General features: G+C 40.8%; 1 protein-coding gene across 3 annotated transcripts in view; it reads left to right on the top strand.

Annotated features, from left to right (window-relative positions):
* znf1035 (zinc finger protein 1035) overlaps positions 1 to 21,510 on the top strand; it is a 50,042-nt gene extending 28,532 nt beyond the window's left edge. For all 3 annotated transcript variants that reach the window (XM_061916040.1, XM_061916039.1, XM_061916041.1), the window contains 2 exons: positions 12,365 to 12,426; positions 12,504 to 21,510. In XM_061916040.1, coding sequence (XP_061772024.1) covers positions 12,539 to 21,049 — 8,511 coding nt within the window. In that variant the 5' untranslated portion in view covers positions 12,365 to 12,426; positions 12,504 to 12,538 and the 3' untranslated portion in view covers positions 21,050 to 21,510. The remainder of the gene's footprint in view (positions 1 to 12,364; positions 12,427 to 12,503) is intronic.
* The last annotated feature ends 1,336 nt before the right edge of the window (positions 21,511 to 22,846 follow it).

Below are 22,846 nucleotides of genomic sequence, written 5' to 3' on the forward strand. Positions count from 1 at the left end.
ACACTCCTAAGGGATTCAAGCGTCCAAGGCGTGAGATGTGGGTTGTGGTATGTGTGTGTGCCGTATATTTTTTGTGGATGCATGTGTTTGTGTAAGGCTGCAGTGTGTCTCTGTTCCACGACCTTGGTGTTCTTGCAGCCGCCAGTCAGTCCAAAGTCAACAACAGGTGTGTGTCCATGAGAGACAAGAAGAGGGTTTGTTGTGTCTTGGCTGCACTGTCCTTAAAGAGAGTCTCGAAGCCAGGGAAACAATCCAATAATAATGTTTTGTTTAATATTTAGCTTTTCACTCTTAATTGTCTATTACTGGTCCTCAAATTCATACTGCAGGGCAGACGGTGCGATATCATCCAAATAACAAGAGTGTCCACAGTTCTGTCCGCATCCTCCAATCGTTTGTGGCGGCTTTGGGGTAGTTTGAAGGCTGCCAGCACCTTCCAATTTTTTCGACAAACCAGAGCAACGCTTACTCCAATCAGCAGTAAGCCCTAAGTCATAAGTCCGAATAGGTGGATATCTTCACGTCCTCAACTGAAAGGGTTGCCAGGCAAGCGGCACTCCTTGTTCTCCCAAGAGTCTGTTGTGTGTCCAGCAACAACTGCTCCGTCAAGACAAGCAGGTTTCCCCCAAACCCAAGATCTTTTCAATTTTGAGAGGCCAGTTAATTAGTTACATTGTTTAAATTTGGAGAACACTGCAAAAAGAGGCAACAAGAAAGTTAAGACAATACAAAGAAGCAAGCAGGAGAGATAAGGGAGAGGGAAAGGAAGCGTCCGCCCTCAATGAGTGCCAGTGAGAATGATCACTTGTTCCTTATCTCAATTCTGACCTTTCCTAAAAGTTTAATCAAAATCCACTCAAAACTTATGTTCTAGATTACTAGGTAATAAAAAAACTAACAAAAATTCAGAACTTAAAATGTTCTTCATTTCATAAGCAGACAGGTCCATAAATATTGTTTTGAGACACTTACCCCATTCTAATTTTTTGGTTCTAAACCCCACCACAATGGATTTGAAATAAACAAACAAGGTGTAGTTTAACTGCAGACTTTCAGCTCTAATTTGTGAGAATTTACTTAAAAATCAGGTAGGGTTTAAGATCTGCAACTGTTTGTACAACCATGCATGAAAACACTCATACAGACATAGATTAGAAAGCATGAATAGTTTTAGGTATATTGTAAAGCTGACAAACATTGCATGGAGCGACGAGTGAAGTCTCCATATGAGTAGAACCGCTATGGACGAATAGATGACTGAACAAAACGTTTACTTCCGGTTGAATGCACTAAACATAAAATACTGTAGACATTCAAACCTTAGCTCCTGCAGTGAGCAAACTCATCCAAAAGATGGCGCCATTTTACAAACAATAACACACCCCATTTCAATGTCTTTGCTTGTGTTTAATAAAAACTATTTGTAAAATACAAAACATTATGGTCTTTAGTGAAAAACAATCCACAAATTACACGCACCGTATCATAAGCCGCAGTGTTCAAAGCGTATTAAATAAGTAGTGGCTTATAGTACGGAATTTACGGTATGTGCCTCTAAAAAAGAATGTAATAAATTACAATTAAGAATAGGCTTTTAGTTTTTTATACTTGCTTATCAATCATTTGCAGTCAATTACAACCTGACGTCTGGAACGCGTAGCTCAGACACTGGGTTTTATCCTTGGCCAGGCCAACTGGTTTCAGTTCCTGCTCATTCTTGGGATATTTTTCCTTCAGTTTTGTCTTGAGCAAGTAAAATGTATGCTCAATCAAATGCAGGTCAGGTGATTGACTTGGCCAGTGCGTAACATTAAAATATTTTGCCTTAAAGATCTATTTAGTTCCTTTCACATGATTCTTAGTATCATTGTCAATCTGCACTGTCAAACAAATTGTTTCTGAAGCATTTGTTTGAATATGAACAGATAATATTGTCTGAAACTCTTCGGGATGTATCTTACTACTGTAGACAGCGGACACAACATCATCAATACATGCAGGGGAACCAGTTCCATTGGCAGCCATACATTCCCAGGCAATGACACTACCCCTACCATCTTTAACAGTGTATGTCCTTCTTCATACTGTTCTCTTCCCATCACTCTGGTAAAAGTTGATATTTGTCTCATCTGCCCATTGAACAGAGAGGTCTTTGATGGATATTGCATTTGTGCCCCCTGCAATTTTTTTTCTGGCATGTTGTAGTTTTCTTCATTGGGGAAAGCATTCTTTGGTCTTCCCTGTGGTCATCTGGGAATGTTCCAAACAGTTGATGTAGTCACACTTAATGTTCTTGCTGTCTCTCTGATGGGTTTGTTTATATGTTTCATCCTAAGGATGATTTATTCCACTGATAGTGACAGCTCTTCGGAAACAGATTCTAGATTCTGCAGTTAAAGCACATATTGTTCAGTTTCAAAACCATTTTAGTGGTGGTTAAAGTCAAAAAGATTAGAATTGTGTCAAGGTTCCAATATTTATGGATATAACTATAGATTTTTTTTACACCTATTTCTTGCTGCCAGGTCTTGTAGAGCTTCCTCATGCACAGCGGAGCCTCATTTGGCTTGAGGGAGAAAGCGGGACGGCGTGGCTCTGATAGAAAAGCGTCCGTCCAGAAAATTGAGGGTTCCTAGTATGAATACGCCTTTCGCCATTGTAGTCACTGGCGTTGTGTTCTTGTGGAAGAGGCTACACCCATCTTGCGCCAAAAGCCGCTCACATAGTTGAATGAGTGTTTGGTGCTGTTTGAGGAGGCCGTTGTCGCAAATTAGTTTCCACGTTTGTCTCTGTCACTCAACGCCAGGGCAGCTGTGGCTATTAATATAGCTTACCACCACCAATGTGTGAATTAATTTTAGGTTCTCCGTTCTCACTGTGGAGTTCTTTGAGTGTCTGGAAAAGCGCTATGCAAATCTGATCCATTCATTATGGCTTGAAGATGCTCATCAGTTTGGACCTTAACTTTGACTTACAACTCAAAGTATGTAGTGAAGCGTGTGCCCTTTTTATCCATCAGCAAACATACATTCAAAAAATAGTGCCCATTCGGGAGCACAAACAGTGATTCCAGGTGGTGTGCTGTCCGACAGGGTCTAGTGAGTTTAGTTTGAGAATCCCCTGGCTATATTGTCAAATGTAGTTGAAAGGTCAAGAACAAAAAGGACGAATGGGGAATTATACTCAGTCGCCATCCGCTGTTTGATTTGTTTTGGCTACGGAGTGTGGCAAAGACTACCTTTTCTTCTAACCCTGAATTTCCACTGAATGCGAAACGGCTGCTGGACAGCTTCACCATGGGAGGATGCTGCCGTCTTCCGTCTAGCAATCCCCACCGCTCTTGTGGCTCTGTTGTGCAGCAAGATTGTGCGGACCTTTTACGAGATCTCGTGAACACGTGCATAATCACATGAAAAGGGAAGTTGTAACAAAGCGAACCACAAAAGGTTTATTCTGTCCTTCAGAGGAGCAGAAGCAAAGAAACTCTGTCCTGCGATTAATAACAGGTGCTGAACGGTTACCCGACGACAGTTTTGCCTTGATAAACCACTTGAATTTTTACAGCAAGCAACAATTAAGTTAAAGTACCAATGATTGTCACACACATACACTGTGTGGTGAAATTATTCTCTACATTTATCTTATCACCCCATGATCACACCCTGGGTGGTGAGGGGAGTAGTGGGCAGCTGCCCCGCCCGGGAGTCATTTAGGTGATTTAACCCCCAATTCCAACCCTTGATGCTGAGTGCCAAGCAGGGAGGTAATGGGTCCCATTTTTATAGTCTTTGGTATTACTTGGCCGGGGTTTGAACTTACGAACTACTCAGGGCGGACACTTTAACCACTAGGCCACTGAGCAATACAACAGTAACATAATTGTTACTGTTTGACACAGCCCCCCAAACCCCCATATGGCTGGCCAAGATATGCCTGTACATTGTTTAATTTTGGCTGGACCTTGCTTGCTGCCGGTCTTAAATAGAGAAGTAAGGCATCTCCTTCCCTCCACAACCCTGGGTGTACACCTTGGGCAAGTGTTAGTGCACCCTTTAGCCTCCCTTGGCTGGGGATATAGCCCAGCTTACGGCAGTTTTGGAAACTGGCAGTTCAGGAGCCAACACGGTTTCAGTTCTGGTTTTATAGTCCCCAACGGCGGCACAGGCAGGAGATGGGCTGCAACTCTATTGGCTGTGCTGGCGAACACGGGCTGCTGCAAAATGGTGACGGGCAGACTGAGCTCGTTGACCTTGGCTGGCAGTCCGTCTAGGAGAGGGAAACTCTGAGGTCAAACCTACAGCCCTATGTTCGCTGAGCCACTGCAGAACGTCTCTTGGCCTAAAGAGTGGATTTCGTGTGGGCAAGCCACTTACCACTTAAAAAATAGCGCATGCGAGATTGAGAGGAGTCCAAAGCCCTTCAACAGGGGTCGGCAACCCAAAATGTTGAAAGAGCCATATTGGACCAAAAATACAAAAACAAATCTGTCTTGAGCTGCAAAAAATTAAAAGCCATATTACATACAGATAGTGTGTCATGAGATATAAATGGAATTATGAGGACTTACAGGAAAGTAAATGAGCTCAAATATACCTACACATAAGGCATCGTAATGCAATATGTACATACAGCTAGCCTAAATAGCATGTCAGGATTGATTAGCTTACAGTCATGCAATGACCAAATATGTTTGATTAGCACACTCCACATAAGTCAATAACATCAACAAAACTCTTATAAGTTTGGTGAACAAAATGAGAAAGAAAAAGAAGTGGCATAAATCACGTCTGAGTAAGTCGGAGAAAGTGATGCATGTAAACCGACTAGGGTGAGTTCAATGACCGCCAAAATTAGTAGGACAAAACGTCACTCGCCAAATACTCGAATCAGTGAAGCATGTTTAATACAAACAGTGTGCTTTACAACAATTAGGGAGGTTAGTGTCATGTTTGTCCTCCTACAGAAACCAAATTAAAACAAAAAATGTTTTTTTCCCCTCATCATTTCCGTTTTTCATATATTTTTGAAAAAGCTCCAGAGAGCTGCATGCGGCTCCGGAGCCGCGGGTTGCCGACCCCTGCCCTACAGCGATGGGAAAGCGGCGAAGACAGCAGGTGTAAGGTGACACGTGTAGGCGGCTCAGGTGTATAGTTGTTTTGACGCTGACAAGAGACAAACCGCATAATTCGGCAGGTCCCTGAGTGACCAAGCAGCCCTCTTTAGAATAGCTCTGCTTGTTCCACACGGGGAAAGGCCGAGAAAAGGTGGCCTAAAAATAGTTTTGTCTCGCCCCGCACAGCTGGCTAGCCGCGGTCAGCAGGGCATCTTCCAAAGCGGTGCAAATAACATGGAAAGATTTTGAAACCCGCGTGTTGAAATGTACGCACAATGCTAGATTCGGAAGACAGTGACCGCTCCCAGAGGCGTTAGGCACTCGTTGCCAAGGAACTTGCCAGACTGAATACCGACATTGCAGCTGTCAGCGAGGTACGTTTTACAGACCAAGGCTCGCTGACGGAGCATGGAACTGGCTATAAATTCTACTGGTCTGGGAAGATGAAGGAAGAGCGTCGCCTTCCTGCAGTTATATAAAGATAGGCAGGCTGTGTAGTTTGTTGTCTATCGGCCAGGGTGACTGACTCATGTTTCTACGCCTCCCCAAACAAGGGAACATGTTCGCTAACCTCATCGTCTACGCACCAATCTTGCAGGGCGAGACGGATGTGAAAGAGGCGTTATACTGCGACCTGCGTAACCTCCCCTGGCAAGTCAACCCAGCAGATGAAGTCCTCATACTCGGTGACTAACTGGAAGGTGGGAAGAGACTTTGGCATCTGGACAGTGGTTCTGGGCAGACATGGTATTGGAAACTGCAATGACAACGGTCGCTTGCTGCTGGAGTTTTGCTGTCAGCATGAGCTAACCATCACAAACACCATGTTCCAGCAGAAAGAAAGGTACAAAGCCACCTGGAGACACCAGCGGTCCAAGCATTGGCAACTGCTGGACTACATCCTGACCCGACAGCATGACGCAAGAGGTGTGCAGCACACTAGAGTTATGTCCAGTGCTGACTGCTTCACTGACCACAGTCTCCTCTGGTACAAAGTAACCTTCAGCTTCAAACCTCTACCAAAAAAGAAAGGCCCTCAGACAAAGACACTTAATGCTCAGAGACTCTGGAAACCGCTCTACCAGGTGACTTTCCAAGCCAGACTGCGGGAGAAACTTGAAAAAATAAGTTAGCGCTGACAAAGACCAAAGGTGGACACAACTGAAGACGGTCCTTCAAGTGACTATTGCAGAAGTAGTGGATTTCTCAACCAGAAAACACAAAGACTGGTTTTAATGAATCAGACACAGAAGTCCAGGAGTTATTCGAAAAGAAATACAACCGCCATCAACACCTCCTGGCAAACCCTGACAACAACAGCTTTAGGACCACGTACTGTACTGCTTGCAACATGTCGCAGAACAGACTATGCACAATGAAGAACGACTGTTTTACATATCGCGCCAGGAAAACGCAGTTGTATGCTGACCTTTGTACGGACCCTCTCACCTGATCCAGGCCACTCTTTGTTCTCCAGACGGCGCAACCCTTCTGACGTACAACAATGCCTTCATGCACCGCTGGTCCGAGCACTTAAGCGGCCTCTTCAGTTACGAACAGCAAGTGCGAGAGTCTTCGTAGCTTAAGATTTCCCAAGCAGAAGTGAAGACAGAACTTGACAATCTGCCGACAATAAAGAAGGTGGTCCAACAGATGAATCCGGCCGGCAATGTCCCCAGGAATCGACGGCATACCACCAGAGGTTTATTGGCACACCGACAAAAAGGTTACGGACTGTCTCCATGACCTCTTCACCAAGTGCTGGGAGCAAGGCTCAGTGCCTCAGGCTTTCCGAGATGCCATCATAGTCTGTGTCTACAAGAACAAAGGAGAGAAATCACTGTGCCCGCTATCATGGCATCACCCTTCTCGCTATAGCAAGCAAGATTTTGGCGTGTCTCCTGTTCAACAGGCCTATTTCCACCATTGCCGTGGATAACGCATCAGAGAGTCCGTGTGGCTTCCGGGCCAACATGGGGACAACAGACATGATTTTCGTTCTTTGTCAGATCCAGGAGAAGTGCTGGGAGTAAAACTTGGGCCTATTTGAAGGTTTCATCGATCTGACCGAGGCCTTGGATACAGTGAACAAGGAGGGTCTATGGAAGATACTTAAGCGTCTGGGCTACCCTCCAAAGTTCCTCAGCATTCTCTGCCAGCTGCACGAATGTCAGGTGGCCCAGGCCAGGTCTTCAGCACAATGCTGAGGGAGGCGAGGGAAGACCTGGCGGACGGCAACTTCATCCGTTTCAGAACAGATGGCAACTCCTTCAATCTGCGCTGTTTGCAGACAAATGTGCCCTTCTCGCCCACACCCAGCATGCCCTGCAATACATTGTCGATACATTGTTTTTGCCATGACCTTTGGCCTCACCATCAGCCTGCGGAAGACTGAGGTACTGTACCAGCCTCCCCCTAGATGAGCCTACAGCCGTTCCCAAATCAACATTGAGGCCACCACCCTAAAGGTGGTGGAGCACTTCACGTACCAAGGCAGCATCATCTTTGACAACAAAACCGCCAGTAACGACCATGACAACAGACTCGCCCGGGCAAGCAGTACATTCGGACGCCTGCACAAGAGTTTATAGAACCACTCAGTCCTTCTTTCAACAAAGATCCAGATCTACCGCGCAGTAGTGATCACTACCCTGATGCACGGTTGCGAGACCTCGGCGCTATACTGCAAGCAGACTAGGCTGGTGGAGCGATTCCATCAAGGTCGCCTGCGTTACATCATGGGGATCAAGTGGTGGAGTACGTCACCAACAAGAATGTCCTGCAGCGAGCTCGGTTGCCCAGCCTCTAGTCTGCGTTGCTACATCAGCAACTCACCTGGAGAAGTTGAAAAACGTATTCGGGTGTTAACATTTAGTGGTCAATTATACGGAATATGTACTGATCTGTGCAAGTTTCAATCAATCAATCAATCAATCAAAACCGGCCACGTGGCCAGAATTAAAGAATACTTGCAGATAAGCGATTCGTCATCGTATTTCTTAGTAAAGTGAAGCCATGCCTTGGAGCGTTTTTTCCGGTCCATTGTTGTTGCTGCTTCTGTGTCTGCCACTGAATGATTGAGCTACGTCATTTCCTGTGAGACGGGATTCGTTCCCACGGTTTTGAATAAAGAACCAAATCCTTTTCTTTACTATAATGACTTCGATAACAGGAACCGTTTCCCAAAAAGTTATTCGAATCCATGGAATCGGTTCTTTTCTTGTCGAACAATCGGGAGAACCGGTTTTCGAACATCATCCTTACCTGTATGTCTCCTTTTCCCATGTCTCACGGCGTTCTCTGTATCTTGTTTGTTTACTTGTTTCAATTTGTCAGTGGTTTATTTGATCTAACTAACCAACATCATCACGTCATAAAAATAGAAAGATTCCTTTAAATTGCTTAAATATATTTATCCTCACGTCATGAAAATAGAAAGAGTTCTTTAAATTATTTAAATATATTTGTTCGGTGATTAGTCAACCAAACAATGAGTCATGCAAATTAGTGGACTGTAGTATATTTAGTTATTTTCTGCTGACACTAGGGCTGGGTATAATGGCCAATTTCCTGAATCAATTCGATTTTGATTCTTAAAGTTTTTGAATAATGATTAAATTCGATTCGATCTGCACTTAAGGAAAATGTTTTAATTACAAAATTGAAATATTCTTCTTTGTTTCACTTATTCGTAAAAAACAGATTTTAAGTGCAATCTTGTAAATTGGCTAGTTTTACTTGAACTCTAAACCAGGGGTGTCACTAGGCCTATTTTAGGGGGGCTATTTTAGGCAGGAGCAATGAACTGTCAGCGCATTTTATCTCACTGAATACCACTGATTTTCATGCGTTTTTTTGTCATACGTGTAACTATGATAAAGGACACATGTTTCTGCGTGTTCATAGTTTGCTTAACAATAATAGAATATTCTTCTATGCTATAAGTGACCAGACGTCCAAGATCAAAACTGGGAATAATAATCCCGGAGAAGGGGGAAAAAATGGTCAGTTATTTTAAATTGAAGAAACAATATGATTACGTTACATATAGTGTATATCCTACGTAAACAATGTATGAATATACCAAATATCTATATATCTTACGGACCAATAGACTGTATCTCTGTTGCTGCAACAGCAGAGTTTATTCTGTCTTGACACTTTGTATTGATATTTTCTATTACATTCTTCCTGTAAATGATCATGTTTACAGTGATTATTTTGTATGTATTTTTCATGTATTTTGCTTTGGATAAAAGTGTCTGCCAAATACTTAAACATATATAAACACCTGAAAGTCTTTATATCAGCTAAAACCACCGATCTGTTTCACAGGATTCAGAATAAAACCAAAGTCTGTCTTACCCAACAAAGTTAGTATTTGAATATTGTTACTTGAAGACTTATTACTGGTTGCAGTTATACTGTTAAGAGAGTATTGTCTTGTGTTTTGCCTGAAATGAGAATGCATCATAATCAGTGGTGGCTGGTGAATTTTGTTTTAGGTGGGGCTGAAAGTTAGTAAACCAAATACCTGTAGGGGGGTCATCCTCCCCCAGAAGATTTCTTTGTGATTTTCACATACAAATATTGAAGATCTTTGTTCCTTCTCAACTCTGTGGTCAAGCTGAACAAAACCTTGTGTCTGCAATTGTAAATAATTTAGTTTTTAAGTTTTGTGTTTCTTTTAGAATCTATATAAAGTAGTATACATTAGCATATCGCTAAAATAATGAAAAAAACATCATTAAAATATATTGGTTTTATTGCATTGATTTGTTGTTACATTAATAGCTGTTGTATTATTGTAGGATGGCTTGTTAAACATTTCATAGGATTTTCAGAGGGAGGAAAATCTAAGACATTTAATATAAAATGTATACATCCATCCATTTCCTACCGCTTATTCCCTTTGGGGTCGCTGATGCCTATCTCAGCTTCAATCTGGCAGAAGGAGGCGTACACCCTGGACAAGTTGTCACCTCATCGCAGGGCCTACACAAATAGACATACAACATTCACACTCACATTCACACACTAGGGACCATTTAGTGTTGCCAATCAACCTATCCCCAGGGAATGTCTTTGGAAGTGGGAGGAAGCCGGAGTACCTGTAGGGAACCCACGCAGTCACGGGGAGGACATGCAAACTCCAATCAGAAAGATCCCGAGCCCGGGATTGAACCCTGACTACTCATGACCTTCATATTATGAGGCAGACACATTAACCCCTCTTCCACCGTGAAGCCCATATAAAATGTAAAATAATTAAATACATAAAGACAAAAAGAAAAAAAATTTTTAAAGCCATCATCCCGTGCATTTTTTTTTACCGTCCTCGGGGCGACGTGACATCATTAATGTCAAGCTCTGGAAGTTACCTTTTATTGTTTTCATTATTTGTTTCAGCATTGGACTTTGAAGATGGTCCCTCAGCTCTTTGAAAGCTTTGGCTATTTTTCAGATCAGCAGACGGACTCTTAAGTCTTTCTTACAGTATACATAAACGTTTCTCACTTCTATTCAGACTTCCATATATATTTAATTTCCTTAACCGACTAAAATAATAATAATAACAATGAATAAATTCTAAGTCTATTTTAGCAGTTTGTGAAGTTTTGTACTCGTGCGCTACGTTCGCTCACATCCTGTTCATCTATTCCTTGGGGGCTTTATTCGATTTAGTGTATGAATTATTCGATGTGATTCGATTTAGTGTATGAACGATTCGATGTGATTGGATTTAGTGTATAAACGTTTTGATTGTATGGTTAACATTTGTTGGACACATTCTGTATTACACCACAAAATAACATAAGCATTCATTCCTGTACATACTGTATGCTCCTCCTCATGTTAGAGGATAAATAGTCAGAACCTTGGCAGCAAGCTCCCAGACAAAATCTGTCCAAGTTACGTCTAAGCATGAACTGATGAAAACTACTCTGATGAGATGCTAAACATCTTTTAACACTACTGATCAGTTGAATGCTGCGAGAATAACAATAACCACAAGTCACAAACCTTTTACCACAAGTCATATCAGTTTTGTCATAGACGCCATTGGGTTCTAGCTAGTGTTTTGACTGGAGGGCATGAATTAAGGGACAATTGTAAGAGAATGTTGCATTTTGTAAAATAAGATACAGACAAACTGGGAATCTGACAGTTATGATAAATTCACGGGCCCTATGATTTAAAGGAGTCGCGGAAGGAATCACAAAATGGGCCAATAAATCCTGAATCTGCTGTATAACGTGGGATATCACAGAAATTTACATTGATATGACTAAAAATACTGTCATCATGAGAAGAAAGGTTTGTCTGGGGAAATCATGTGCTCGGGACTGCTCATGTGTCCCCACAACAGTCAACTATCTCGTCCGTGGTTAAACAATGTCAAAACAGCCACTTGAAACATCAGATACAGTAAGTCTGCAAACAAACTAGAGCGCTAATGCAAGCCAGGACAACCTATACTCCCTCAACACATCTGATCAGCTTGGATTGTTGTAAACTGCACCACTATTGCAATCTTTAATTACAGACAGGACGGCGTCCTTAGCTTGAGAGTCACTCTTTTTTTCTTTTTTCTTTTTTTTCGTCATTTATTTCTCAATTGCCTCGAGTTGTGCATACACTCAAAAATATAGCAGCCACCCACCGCCCTTTAGTGCACCGCACCTCCAGCCTCCACCATACCAGTGCTGTACACATTATCCGGTCGGACTGCACTAACAAAATAAAGGTTTCCAAAAGTGCCCTACATAAGCAAGCACTTATTGGTACATAAATGTTGAGAAATTATTATGCTTTGACTTAAAATACAATATTGTCCAATGAAGTATTTCACCAATAAATATGTGGATTTTGCATTTCATTAACATATTTTATTAAATGTTATTTATTATATATGTTTAAAAAAAAGAACACACTTTATGGTAGTACAATAAGTGTAGAAGGTGGATAACTAAACATAATTTGGATAAAAAAAATAAAACTGATTTTATAGGGCCATATCATTCACACTATTTCTTATTTTCACAATTTTAATGACAAATTCCTGGAGATCATTTTTGCTTCCGCCAGAACGTCTGTAGACAACGGCAATTCTGGGCAAGCCTTCCACAGAATCCTGGAGCATTGGAAACTCTGCTTTAGGCAGGAATCATGTATTCTGTGTAAGAAAGTGATTGACTGCTAAACATTTACTGGGTTGTTCTTTCAAATGCTGTTTCTTTAAATTTTCAGATTCCGACATTAGATGTCACCCTTATCTTAAACAGCCCAATTGTTTCTTCAATCAAGAAAAGGTGGGACTTAATAATCTTATTCATTGTAGGATTTTTGTTGTATAATGTTTAATAATGTCATGCTTTTTTCATTTTAGGGGGAATATACACAATCTCTAAAACCTCGAGGATAATGGCTCATGAGTGGGACTCATATTTTCAAAACTTTACACCTGTATCATCCGAGCCCAAGACTTTTAGGACATCTGAACCACAAGAAAGTCTTCCACATCATATACAGAACTTCATTGGACAGCAAGAGTTTCCCAACTCTACAGCTTCACTTGCTGACCCTATACCACAGTCGACATTTGATACAAACTATTACTCAAATTCCAATATTGGAAATTCCGGTTCTGACTGTGGTTACGAAAACTTATTTAAGGAACCCTCTTGGCAAACAGATGGAGAAAAAATGTCAAAGAATCCCTTGTTGAAATGTGGAGATGCTGACATTAAAAATGTATCTACAAATGGATTATCATCATCTGGACCTCCATCGTTTTCAACTGAATTACAAGGACTCAAGCAAAACTGTGAACTTTTAGCTACATCCCTGCTTGAGGACTATTCGGACGTTAGTAGTTGCTCAGACTCAGAGGTCAGTGAAACACAGCCTTCATGTAAGTTTCCTTCAGCTATACCAATTCAACAGCCTGAAACTGATTCTACTAAAAAACTAAGTCCATCTGAATGGCTGTTCGCTCACACTGAAAGTGTGGCATTTGCAAATGAAATTAATGCCATGGACTCAGAATCATCAAAATTGACCGATGGGGAAAATATGGGTGAATGTGTACAAGAAACTGATTTTTCAACCAAAGAGATTGGGTCAGTTAAAGACGCTGATGAAAAATTGGGAGGTCAAATTGAAGAACAAGCGAAAAATTCAGAGAAAGGTCACAGCGAAGGACCCTATTCAGACATATCAGTAAGCGACAGTGAATACTTGACTGCCATAGAGAATCACCCAGATGATACGAATGAGCAGATTACACTACCCGCATGTACAAAAACCTTATTTGCAAACATGGAAGAGCATATAGATGAAATAGCGACAGTTACCAAGGGGACATGCAAAACTGAAAATGAAGGGTATGACAACCCAAATGCTATTAAGCAGCAAAAAATATCTAACACACAGAGTGATCTGGCAGGGAGTGACAGTCTCCAACTGGAAAACCAAGAACCTCATTCATTGGGTGACAATCCTGATAACATTGATCCCCAAAAAGTAAATATGACACTTTGCGACCAGCCAAGGAGTGATGTCCTACAAGGGGGAAAAAAAAAATCACATGCATTAGTTGAATATTCGAGAGTCATTGATGAGAAGAAGGAAATTTTGACATTTGATGACAAGTCAACAAGTCATTTACAACACAAAAAAAAAGAATTGGAGTCCCTGTGTGAAGAAACCTTCAATGTACATAAAAAAACAAAAATCACATCTTCAAGTGTTCATGATCGAAACGTGGGAATGGAAAACATGCTGTCACAGCCTGAGACAGATGCTCAGGATAATCAATTACAGCCCAAAAGGCCTCAAATCTCACATCCACTTGGGTTGCACTGCATAAGTATGTTTGAGAGCAACAGTCAATATGTTGGTTCTGGGTTACAGTTATCTAAGAATCACTATTCTAAAACAGTTGTTCTGGATGACGCTCAGAGCACGGCCTCAATAAGTGGTCATTTGAATGATGCCAGTGATGAGCGGAGTTATTGTAGTAATTCAGAGCTTTCTTTAAATTCCAATAACTCAAGCAAAGACGTATTCCCACAACTACCCTGCTCAAGTACAGACACAAACGTTTTTGTCAAAGAGGGAAGTTTGGGTGTCCAAGAGAAGGTGAGCACATCCTCCAAATGTGTTGCAAGTAACTTCTCCAAACTGGATATGTGCAAAGAGGATGGTATTCCAAAGGATTTAGACACGTGCTCACAGAAAAGCGACTCAAACCATGATGCTTTAGTCTGCCTGGATAAGGATTCGGGAAGACCAAATGAAAACTCCTCAACATTTCAGCAAATGTCACTTCATCAAAACTTTGTGACCAAAGAACAAGAAAAGCTAACAGGATATATGTCACTCGAAGGGATGGACACATTCAAGGGAAGTGAGCATCTGTCAAGAGAAGACTCAAGTGACTCAAAGCAAGAAGAGGAAACATGTATCCTCAGACCAAACAGTTACAGCATGGAAGAGTCAGAAAATCAAGGTACTCTAAAATCATCTATACAAATGAGAAGATGCTTGCAACCTGTTGTAATCATTGACAAAATTGAGCCTGTCATTTCAAAGAGTGCTTTGTACCATTGTGCAGTCTGTGAGCACAAAACCCATATTGTCGATCATTTAATTGAACATCACCATTGTCAACATTCAGTGCCGAACTTCCAGTTTTCCAGGACAGCATATCAATATCTAATGACTGACAAATCAGTCAAACATTTGGGTGAGATAGCTAAACAAAGTAAACGTGTTTCAGCTTCTCACATGCCTAAAAGGAAAGGGCGTTATTTTTGCAGCTTTTGCAACTTCACATTTTCACAAACGCTTGTGTATTTGAAACACATGCGGCGTCACACTGGCGGAACACCTTATAAGTGTAACACATGTAGCACTTATTTTTCACACAATTCTAGCTTGATGAAACACAAAACTATACCTGGTAGATGCAAAACTGCAAAAACAGTAAGTCCAGATGGAAAACCAAGTGACCATGAAGTTATCAGTCGAGAAAAGCATGACGCTACATTACAACCACCACAAGTCTTAACACAAAGGACACCACATGAGAATCTGCCTGAATGTCGTGTGAGCATGGTTGATGTCTCCAAAGGTCATGTCTGTGTCCAATGTGGCAAAATATTCTCAACTACAAAGAAAGTCAAAAGACATGTTTACAGGATACACAAAGGAAAAAGTTCCGCTGTTTGGCAGGATCATAGTACCAAGAAATCAACAAAAAATTACATGGAGAAACCTGCTGAAAAATACAGTGAGAACGCCACTGAAAAACACAAAGTAAAAGCCAATTGCAAAAATGAAACAAAAAACAGAAAATATCAATGCCCTTTGTGCCCACGACTTTTCATGTACTCTTACAACAGATCTAGGCATTTACGGGACTGTGTCAAATTGGCTGCTGGTCATAAAAAGAACAAAATTGGTAATAGATACAGATGTCCACTGTGTGATGCTACGTTCTCTGCTTCAGGCAACAGATACAGGCACATAAAAGCCTCCTGCCTCAGAGACTGTATTACCCGTTTATCCAAAGAGAAACTCAATGTTAAGGAAACAAAAAAATCAAAGGACAATGAGAAGGAAAAAATACCATTGGAAAACAAACAAACTAAAATGCAATCAAAATCAACATTAGAAAATGAACACTCCTACAAATGTACCCTTTGTCCAACAGTTTTCCAGCAAGTATCTGGACTCTACAAACATATGAAGAGGCATGAGTCTGCAATTACTGGCAAAATTATCAAGTACAAGTCTTCTGTTTTGTCCACAAAGTCTAAACTTACACATTCCAGCAGCACAAAGACTGATGAAAGCAAGAAAGACAATGCTGTGAAATCTGAAGAAGAAATGGCGGATCTTTCACTGACCTGCAAATATTGTGAAAAATACTTCGACACATTACAATCATTAAAGAAACATGAAAGCTGTCACAGAGGTGAAAGACCATACCGCTGTTTGCAGTGTGCAAGAGGATTCAAAAAACGTGTCCACCTATTGGGTCACAAAATTGTCCATCAGACAATAGAGTGCACACTTTGCAAAAAGGTCCTTCCGAATTCCAGGCATCTTATCCAGCATGCTAACTTATATCATAAAGGAAAAAGTCTCCCATGTGAAGACTGTCAAGAACAGTTTCAGAATGCTGCAGAACTCCTTAGACATCTAAAAGTACATAAAACTGCAAAAGGCAAGGCACCTCTCTTGAAAGAGGAACCACTGCAGTCTTTGAAATCTCAACAAGAACCAAGTGACCAACAAGATCTACAGTGTTCCCTTTGCAAAGAAAAATTTGACAATGTCTATGTACTCCGAAAACACTGCCTAAAACACATTAAGACATCATGTAAATGTCCTTTTTGCAATAAGACATTTATTGCCCGCCGATATTTGTTAAACCACATGGACAAACATACAGGAGAGAAACCTTATTCATGTACAGGCTGTGGGAGACGTTTCATTCGAGAAGTGTACTTGAAAAATCATATCAAGAAGTGTGCGCTATGTCCCAAACCCAGACCAAACCTTGTCAGGGGGTCTACCAATAAGTGTTCCATTTGTTGCCGAAAATTTTCAAAGAAATTACGCCTGTTTACTCACTACCAGGGCCACAAGTTGAATACTCTGCGTCCCTGTTTGAATTGTGGGATGTACTATGGATTGAATAAACATGGTGAACATCAAAGGACATGTGTAAAGAATTTAGAACTCAACATTGGCTCATCTTCTAATGATAATGCCGACCAAAGCATCCCAGAGGAACACTTCGACGCAAATAAACCTAACTCATGTACATTCTGTGGAAGACGTTTCATTCGAGAATTGAACCTGAAAAATCACATCAGAAGGTGTAAGCTACGTCTCAAACAGAAACCAAACCTTACCAAGGGGTCTACTTTTCAGTGTTCCATATGTTCCCGATCATTTACTAAGAAATTATACCTGTTAAATCATTACCAGGGCCACAAGTTAAATACTCTGCGTTGCTGCTCAAATTGTGGGATATACTTCGGAGGAAATAAATTAAGTGAACATCAGAAGACATGTGTACAAAAGTCAGAACTCAACAATGGCAACAATGGCTCATGTTCTAAAGGTAACGCAGGCAAAATCGCCACAGAGAAAAACCTAAATGCAAATAAAAATGCATCCCAGTCCCATGCATCCCGGATGTTTCCATTTAGATGTCCTTACTGTACTCGCAGGTTTAGGTTCAGATCTGTACTTTTTAAACATAGTGTGACACATACTGGTGTTCAGCCGTATCCATGTACGCATTGCGGCCAACGGTTTTCAGCAATGCACTTGCAGTTGGATCATGAAGATAACTGTAATGTTGCTTCCAAGAAGGAAAAGTCAAATGCTGAAAGTGATACTCTTACAAGTCTGTTGAAAATGCCGGGTTACCAAGAGGAAGCGCAGCAATCCCCAGAAAAAGTCGGCAATCAGTTGAAATGCAAATTCTGCACAAAAACCTTCGTTAAGCCACGCAGCCTGCGACGTCACATTTTGACACACAATGAGGTAAATCCTTATCGATGTAAAGCTTGTGACAGCTGCTTTTCAAGACATGATTATCTTAAAGTACACCAGTCTCATTGTAAAGGAAAACGATTACGGTTGGCAGTCTGCATCCCCAAAATAAGCTTAGATGAAGTTGGCAAGGGCTGGCAAAACAAGTTTCCCAGTGAAAATGAGGCTACACAAGACACATTTGATTGTGACATCTGTTCTAAGAGTTTCCCAGCTCAATCTAAACTCTCCCGCCATGTGACACTGTTCCATACTGTGAAATTATTCAAGTGCACTCGTTGTGATGCAGGTTTTTCACATGAAAAATCTCTGAAAAGTCATCGGAAGATGAGAAAATGCAGAAACGTCTCAAAGGAAACAAATACTCCACAGGAAACTCCAACAACAGAAAATTCCATCAAGCCACTCCAAGAGAGCAGACTTCAGAAGAAACTTCAGCCCTATTATAATAAAAAGCACAACTTCACTTGCAGCTACTGCCCTCGTGCTTTTGATTCCAACGCAAAGCTGCTGGTCCACACCCGGCTGCACACAGGAGAAAAGCCGTTTGCCTGTGATTGTGGCTTGCGATTCATCAGACGGGACTATTTGCAGCGTCATTTTCGAAAATGCTCCATGAAACAGGGAAACGCAAACAAACCTGTGGATCATGAAAAGGACTGCACTAAAATGTCCAACTTGTCAGCAGTTGGACAGAACAAAGAAGCAACCAGTCAAAGCTTGAAGGGCTTTTCTTGTGCATACTGCAGTTCACAGTTTTCTTTGTTTTCTCAGCTTCAAGAGCATTTTTTGAGTTCACACAAACTGGAAACAATGGATCCAACAGTGTCTCCTGCTCCTCTTCAACATCATCTGTCAAAGCTACCAATTATTGACGAAGAGCTATTAGATGACAAGCAGTCCAGTAAAGGCATTAATGTGACTTGTAAACTGGACACAGCAATTGTTTGCAATGTTTCTGAATCACTGGTTTGCCAAGTGTGCAATATGTCCTTTGGAAATAAAGCTGGACTCAAAGGTCATTCTCGTGTACATTCTAAGGAGAGCCTTTTTAAATGTAAAATATGCAAGAAAGGCTTTTGGAATAAGAATCTACTTCGAAACCATAACAGGAAATGTCGGCAAGGACATGGCGCTGCAAGGCATATAGAAAGCCCTCTAAAAGCAGATCTTGATCTGGAAGTTCCAGAGTCAATTCTACTTTTCAAAGACCATTCAGAAACGACAGGGACTGGCGTTTTGCAAACCAAGTTTTCTTGCAAAGTTGACTCACAAAGCCCAAATGAAGTTTCGGTGCAAAGCAGTGGAAACAATGAGAAGAAAGTAGTTCAGTACCAATGTTCTGAATGTGATTTGAGTTTTACTGATGGCCTGATGCTCATCAGTCACCTAGAGGACCATGGAAGGGAGGAGCAAACAAAAAAGCTCAATACCTGTACAAAGTGTGGGCGATTTTTTTCTAACCAAGCAATTCTTGATAAACACATGAAGATACATGGTCTACGTAAGGAATTCTCCTGCTCTGACTGTCCCAAGTCATTTTACACTTCATCTGAATTGGATACCCACAAAACATTCCATGACCCAGTAAGACCATTCCCTTGCAAACTCTGTGGTCAGAGGTTTTGGTCAAAACAGTCCCTCTGCTACCATTACGGCGAAGACCATCACAAAAATACATTTTCATGTAATTGCTGTAAGAAGGCATACTTAAGCAAAAAGTCTCTAAAAAGACACTACAAAGAATGGCATCCCAATGAGCTGAATAACATTCAGACCACTGAGGGCAGCAGTAAAGCTAGTGTAACCAGTGACAGCGACAACAATGGAAGCAATAGTGACAATAGTGACTCTGCGCCATACTTCCCATGTCATGTATGTGGAAAAACATTCCCAACCTCGGAAAACCTTGAGGATCACCAAAAATGTCACCTTGGTGAAAAACCTCATGAATGTTCAGAATGCGGCAGATGTTTTTTCCAGGCGTCCCAGTTGGAGCAGCATAAACGAATGCACAAGTCTGAATTGCAGTGTCAGGTGTGCGGAAGAGGCTTTGTGTCCCACTTTGCCCTGCGGAAACATAAACACAGTCATGGTAAGAGTCGTCCTCATCGTTGCTCCAAGTGTCAGCTCAGCTTTGCGGGACCCTCACAGCTTGCAGAACACTTGTCTACACACCGGGAAGAGAACTTTCCATGTGACATATGCAATCAAGTATTCCTGTCCAAGAGTAGTAGAGCTGAGCACAGGAAAACACACCCAGTGTCAAACAAGCAACCTTTGCAGCAAAATAATAGGGCTGCTTCTCCTTCAGAAAGTTCACTGGAACAAGCCAAGCTAAAATATCGCTGTGGTTTGTGTAATGAGCGCTTCAAAGACCCAGAGGATCTCTCAGAGCATGGATGCTGGATATCCAATGAGAGGCCATTTCCATGTTTAGATTGTAATAAACATTTTCTGCATGCATCTCACCTGGAAAAGCACAAAGTCATCCATCAAGAGTCGCAGCCTGATCATGCACATGTATGTAACCACTGCAATACCACCTGTTCCTCTTTTGACCAAATGCTCAGCCATTTGAAAACCCACGAAAATGAGCATCCTGTAACAGACAAGAACATGAGCTCTCATAAGCCCTTTGAGACCCTGAAGTGCAAATTTTGCAAAATGACCTTTTCCTCTGCAAGTAAGCTTAAGGAACATGAGCAAAGCCATAGTGAATCCTCACCAAATTTTGAATGCACAGGTTGTGGCCGGATATTTTTGGAACGTGATGCTCTCCACCAGCACCCATGTACCCATAAACAGCAACAGTCTTGTGCTGAAACTACCTACAAGGTGCCTGTTGAGGAGGAGGAAGTTGACGTCACCGTGGAGGAAAATTACTACTGCCCAGCTTGCGCGATGCAGTTTTCTTCAAAAAGTGCTTTATTAGAGCATCAGAACACAAGACACGGCAATGTGCAAATTAAGAACCAATTCAAATGCACGCACTGCGAGAAGACCTTTGCTTGGAGGCATTCTCTTCGAAATCACGTGAAAAAGGTGCACTTAAACCTGCCTGACCAAAACTTGGCTCCACCAGACAAAAAACTGTTAAAATGTTCCAAGTGCAGTCAAAAGTTCAACACACCACAAGAGTTGTCGCAGCACATGAGAAAGCACGCTGAAACAGAGGTAGGGCTGCATCGCTGCGATATGTGCTACAAGTCATTTGCACGCATTGCTCAGCTTGAACTGCATCAAGAGAGTCATGTTGGGCAAATTGTGTATGAATGCACAGAATGTGACAAAGCTTTCGCTTTTCCTCACTTACTGGAGGAACATCAACTTACACACCTGCCCTCAAAACAATAGCAAATGTACTAGTTTCCGTTCAAAAACTGTAATAGACATCCACACAAGTTATATTCACTTTAGGACAGTACGGATTTTGTAAATATGGAAATTTGACTTTGTATCAAATACATTGGCCACAATTGTTCTTGAAGTTATTTGTTCATATACGTCTTGTACAATATTTTTCAACTGTAAAATTGTATATAATAATTATGCCCTGGATCAAGCTTTATTTTGCAGATTTTGGAGCCTGTTTTTAGTCTATCCCGTTGATGACCATGACCTCTTGTTCTAAAAATATATTTGCTTTTGTTCTTACATGGTAATGACAAGTATTTTGTTTATGGTTGTGATTTTCAGTTTTGTTATTTCTGTTAAGTGTAAAAAATTATTGACAAATTTGAAAAACTGCATATTGTTCAGTAGATGATGTCAAATTAAATTTTTAATGCATTTGATTAAATCCATTACAAAAGCCACTTATGTTTTGTTGTTGCCTTTCTGGTGGGAAAAATAAATGTTACTATTGTTTCATTTAACCAATACACATATTGATTGCTATTGAACCTTTTTTAGGTGAGTTGGAGGATACGAAGGCAAGTAAACTTTTTTGCAGTGTATGACAAAACCTGCAAATGTTCAATGTTTAGTGGATGCTAAACAATATTAATGCTCTGTTAATCCCAGATTAAAAAGGGAGTTAATTTTAGCATCGTAACACAGAGCATGCATCCAGATCATTACTATTCGATGAACCAAACAAGGAATAAAAAATCAACAATTAAAAAAAACAAAGCCTATAAATGAATTTGCTTTTGAGTGATATTTGTATTTGAGTAAAAGCATGCAGGTCAGATATTTTTCCACTGTTGATTATCAGGGTTGTAAAGGAATTTAGTCTACAGATAGACTCCCAAGATTTAAATGTTTTGATGCTGTCACTTGGCAACTTGAAGTTTCAGCTCGCTGGATTAGTCTAGTGGCTTGCTAGGCCACTCCAGGAACGTAATGGGAACAGGTGGGTGCCATGATTGGGTATAAAAGCCGCTTCCATTAAATGCTAAGTAATTCACAAACAAGGATGGGGCGAGGGTCACCACTTTGTAAGCAAATTGTCGAACAGTTTTAGAACAACATTTCTCAATGAGCTATTGCAAGGTTCAGAGATTCTGGAGAAATAAATGCAGGTAAGCGATGATATTACGGACTTTTGATCCCTCAGGTCAGTGCTTCTCAACCTTTTTTCCTCCAGAACAAAGAGGAAAATAACCGTTTAGATTGTTGTAGGCGCAAAGTTCAAAAGCCAGCATCTGTGATGGTATGATTAACCCCCTGTGAAGATTTTTTTTAATTCAAGTACCCCCTAATCAGAGCAAAGCATTTTTGGTTGTAAAAAAGAGAAGTAAAATACAGCACTACGTCATCAGTTTCTGATTAATTAAATAGTATAACAGTGCAAAATATTGCTCATTTGTAGTGGTCTTGAACTATTTGGGAAAAAAATATATAAAAATAACGAAAAACTTGTTGATTCAATTATAAATAAAGATTTCTACACATAGAAGTAATCAACCTAAAGTGCCTTCTTTGGGGATCATAATAGAGATCCATCTGGATTCATGAACTTAGTTCTAAACATTTTTTCACAAAAAAATACATCTTTAACATCAATATTTATGGAACATGTCCATAAAAAATGTAGGTGTCCAACACTGAATATTGCATGTATTATTCAATAAATATCTGTATAAAGGATTTTTGAATTGTTGCTATTTTTAGAATATTTTTAAAAAATCTCACGTACTCCTTGGCATA

This window comes from Nerophis ophidion, linkage group LG11 (assembly GCF_033978795.1).
Source record: "Nerophis ophidion isolate RoL-2023_Sa linkage group LG11, RoL_Noph_v1.0, whole genome shotgun sequence".
In the NCBI taxonomy this organism is placed as follows: Eukaryota; Metazoa; Chordata; class Actinopteri; order Syngnathiformes; family Syngnathidae; genus Nerophis; species Nerophis ophidion.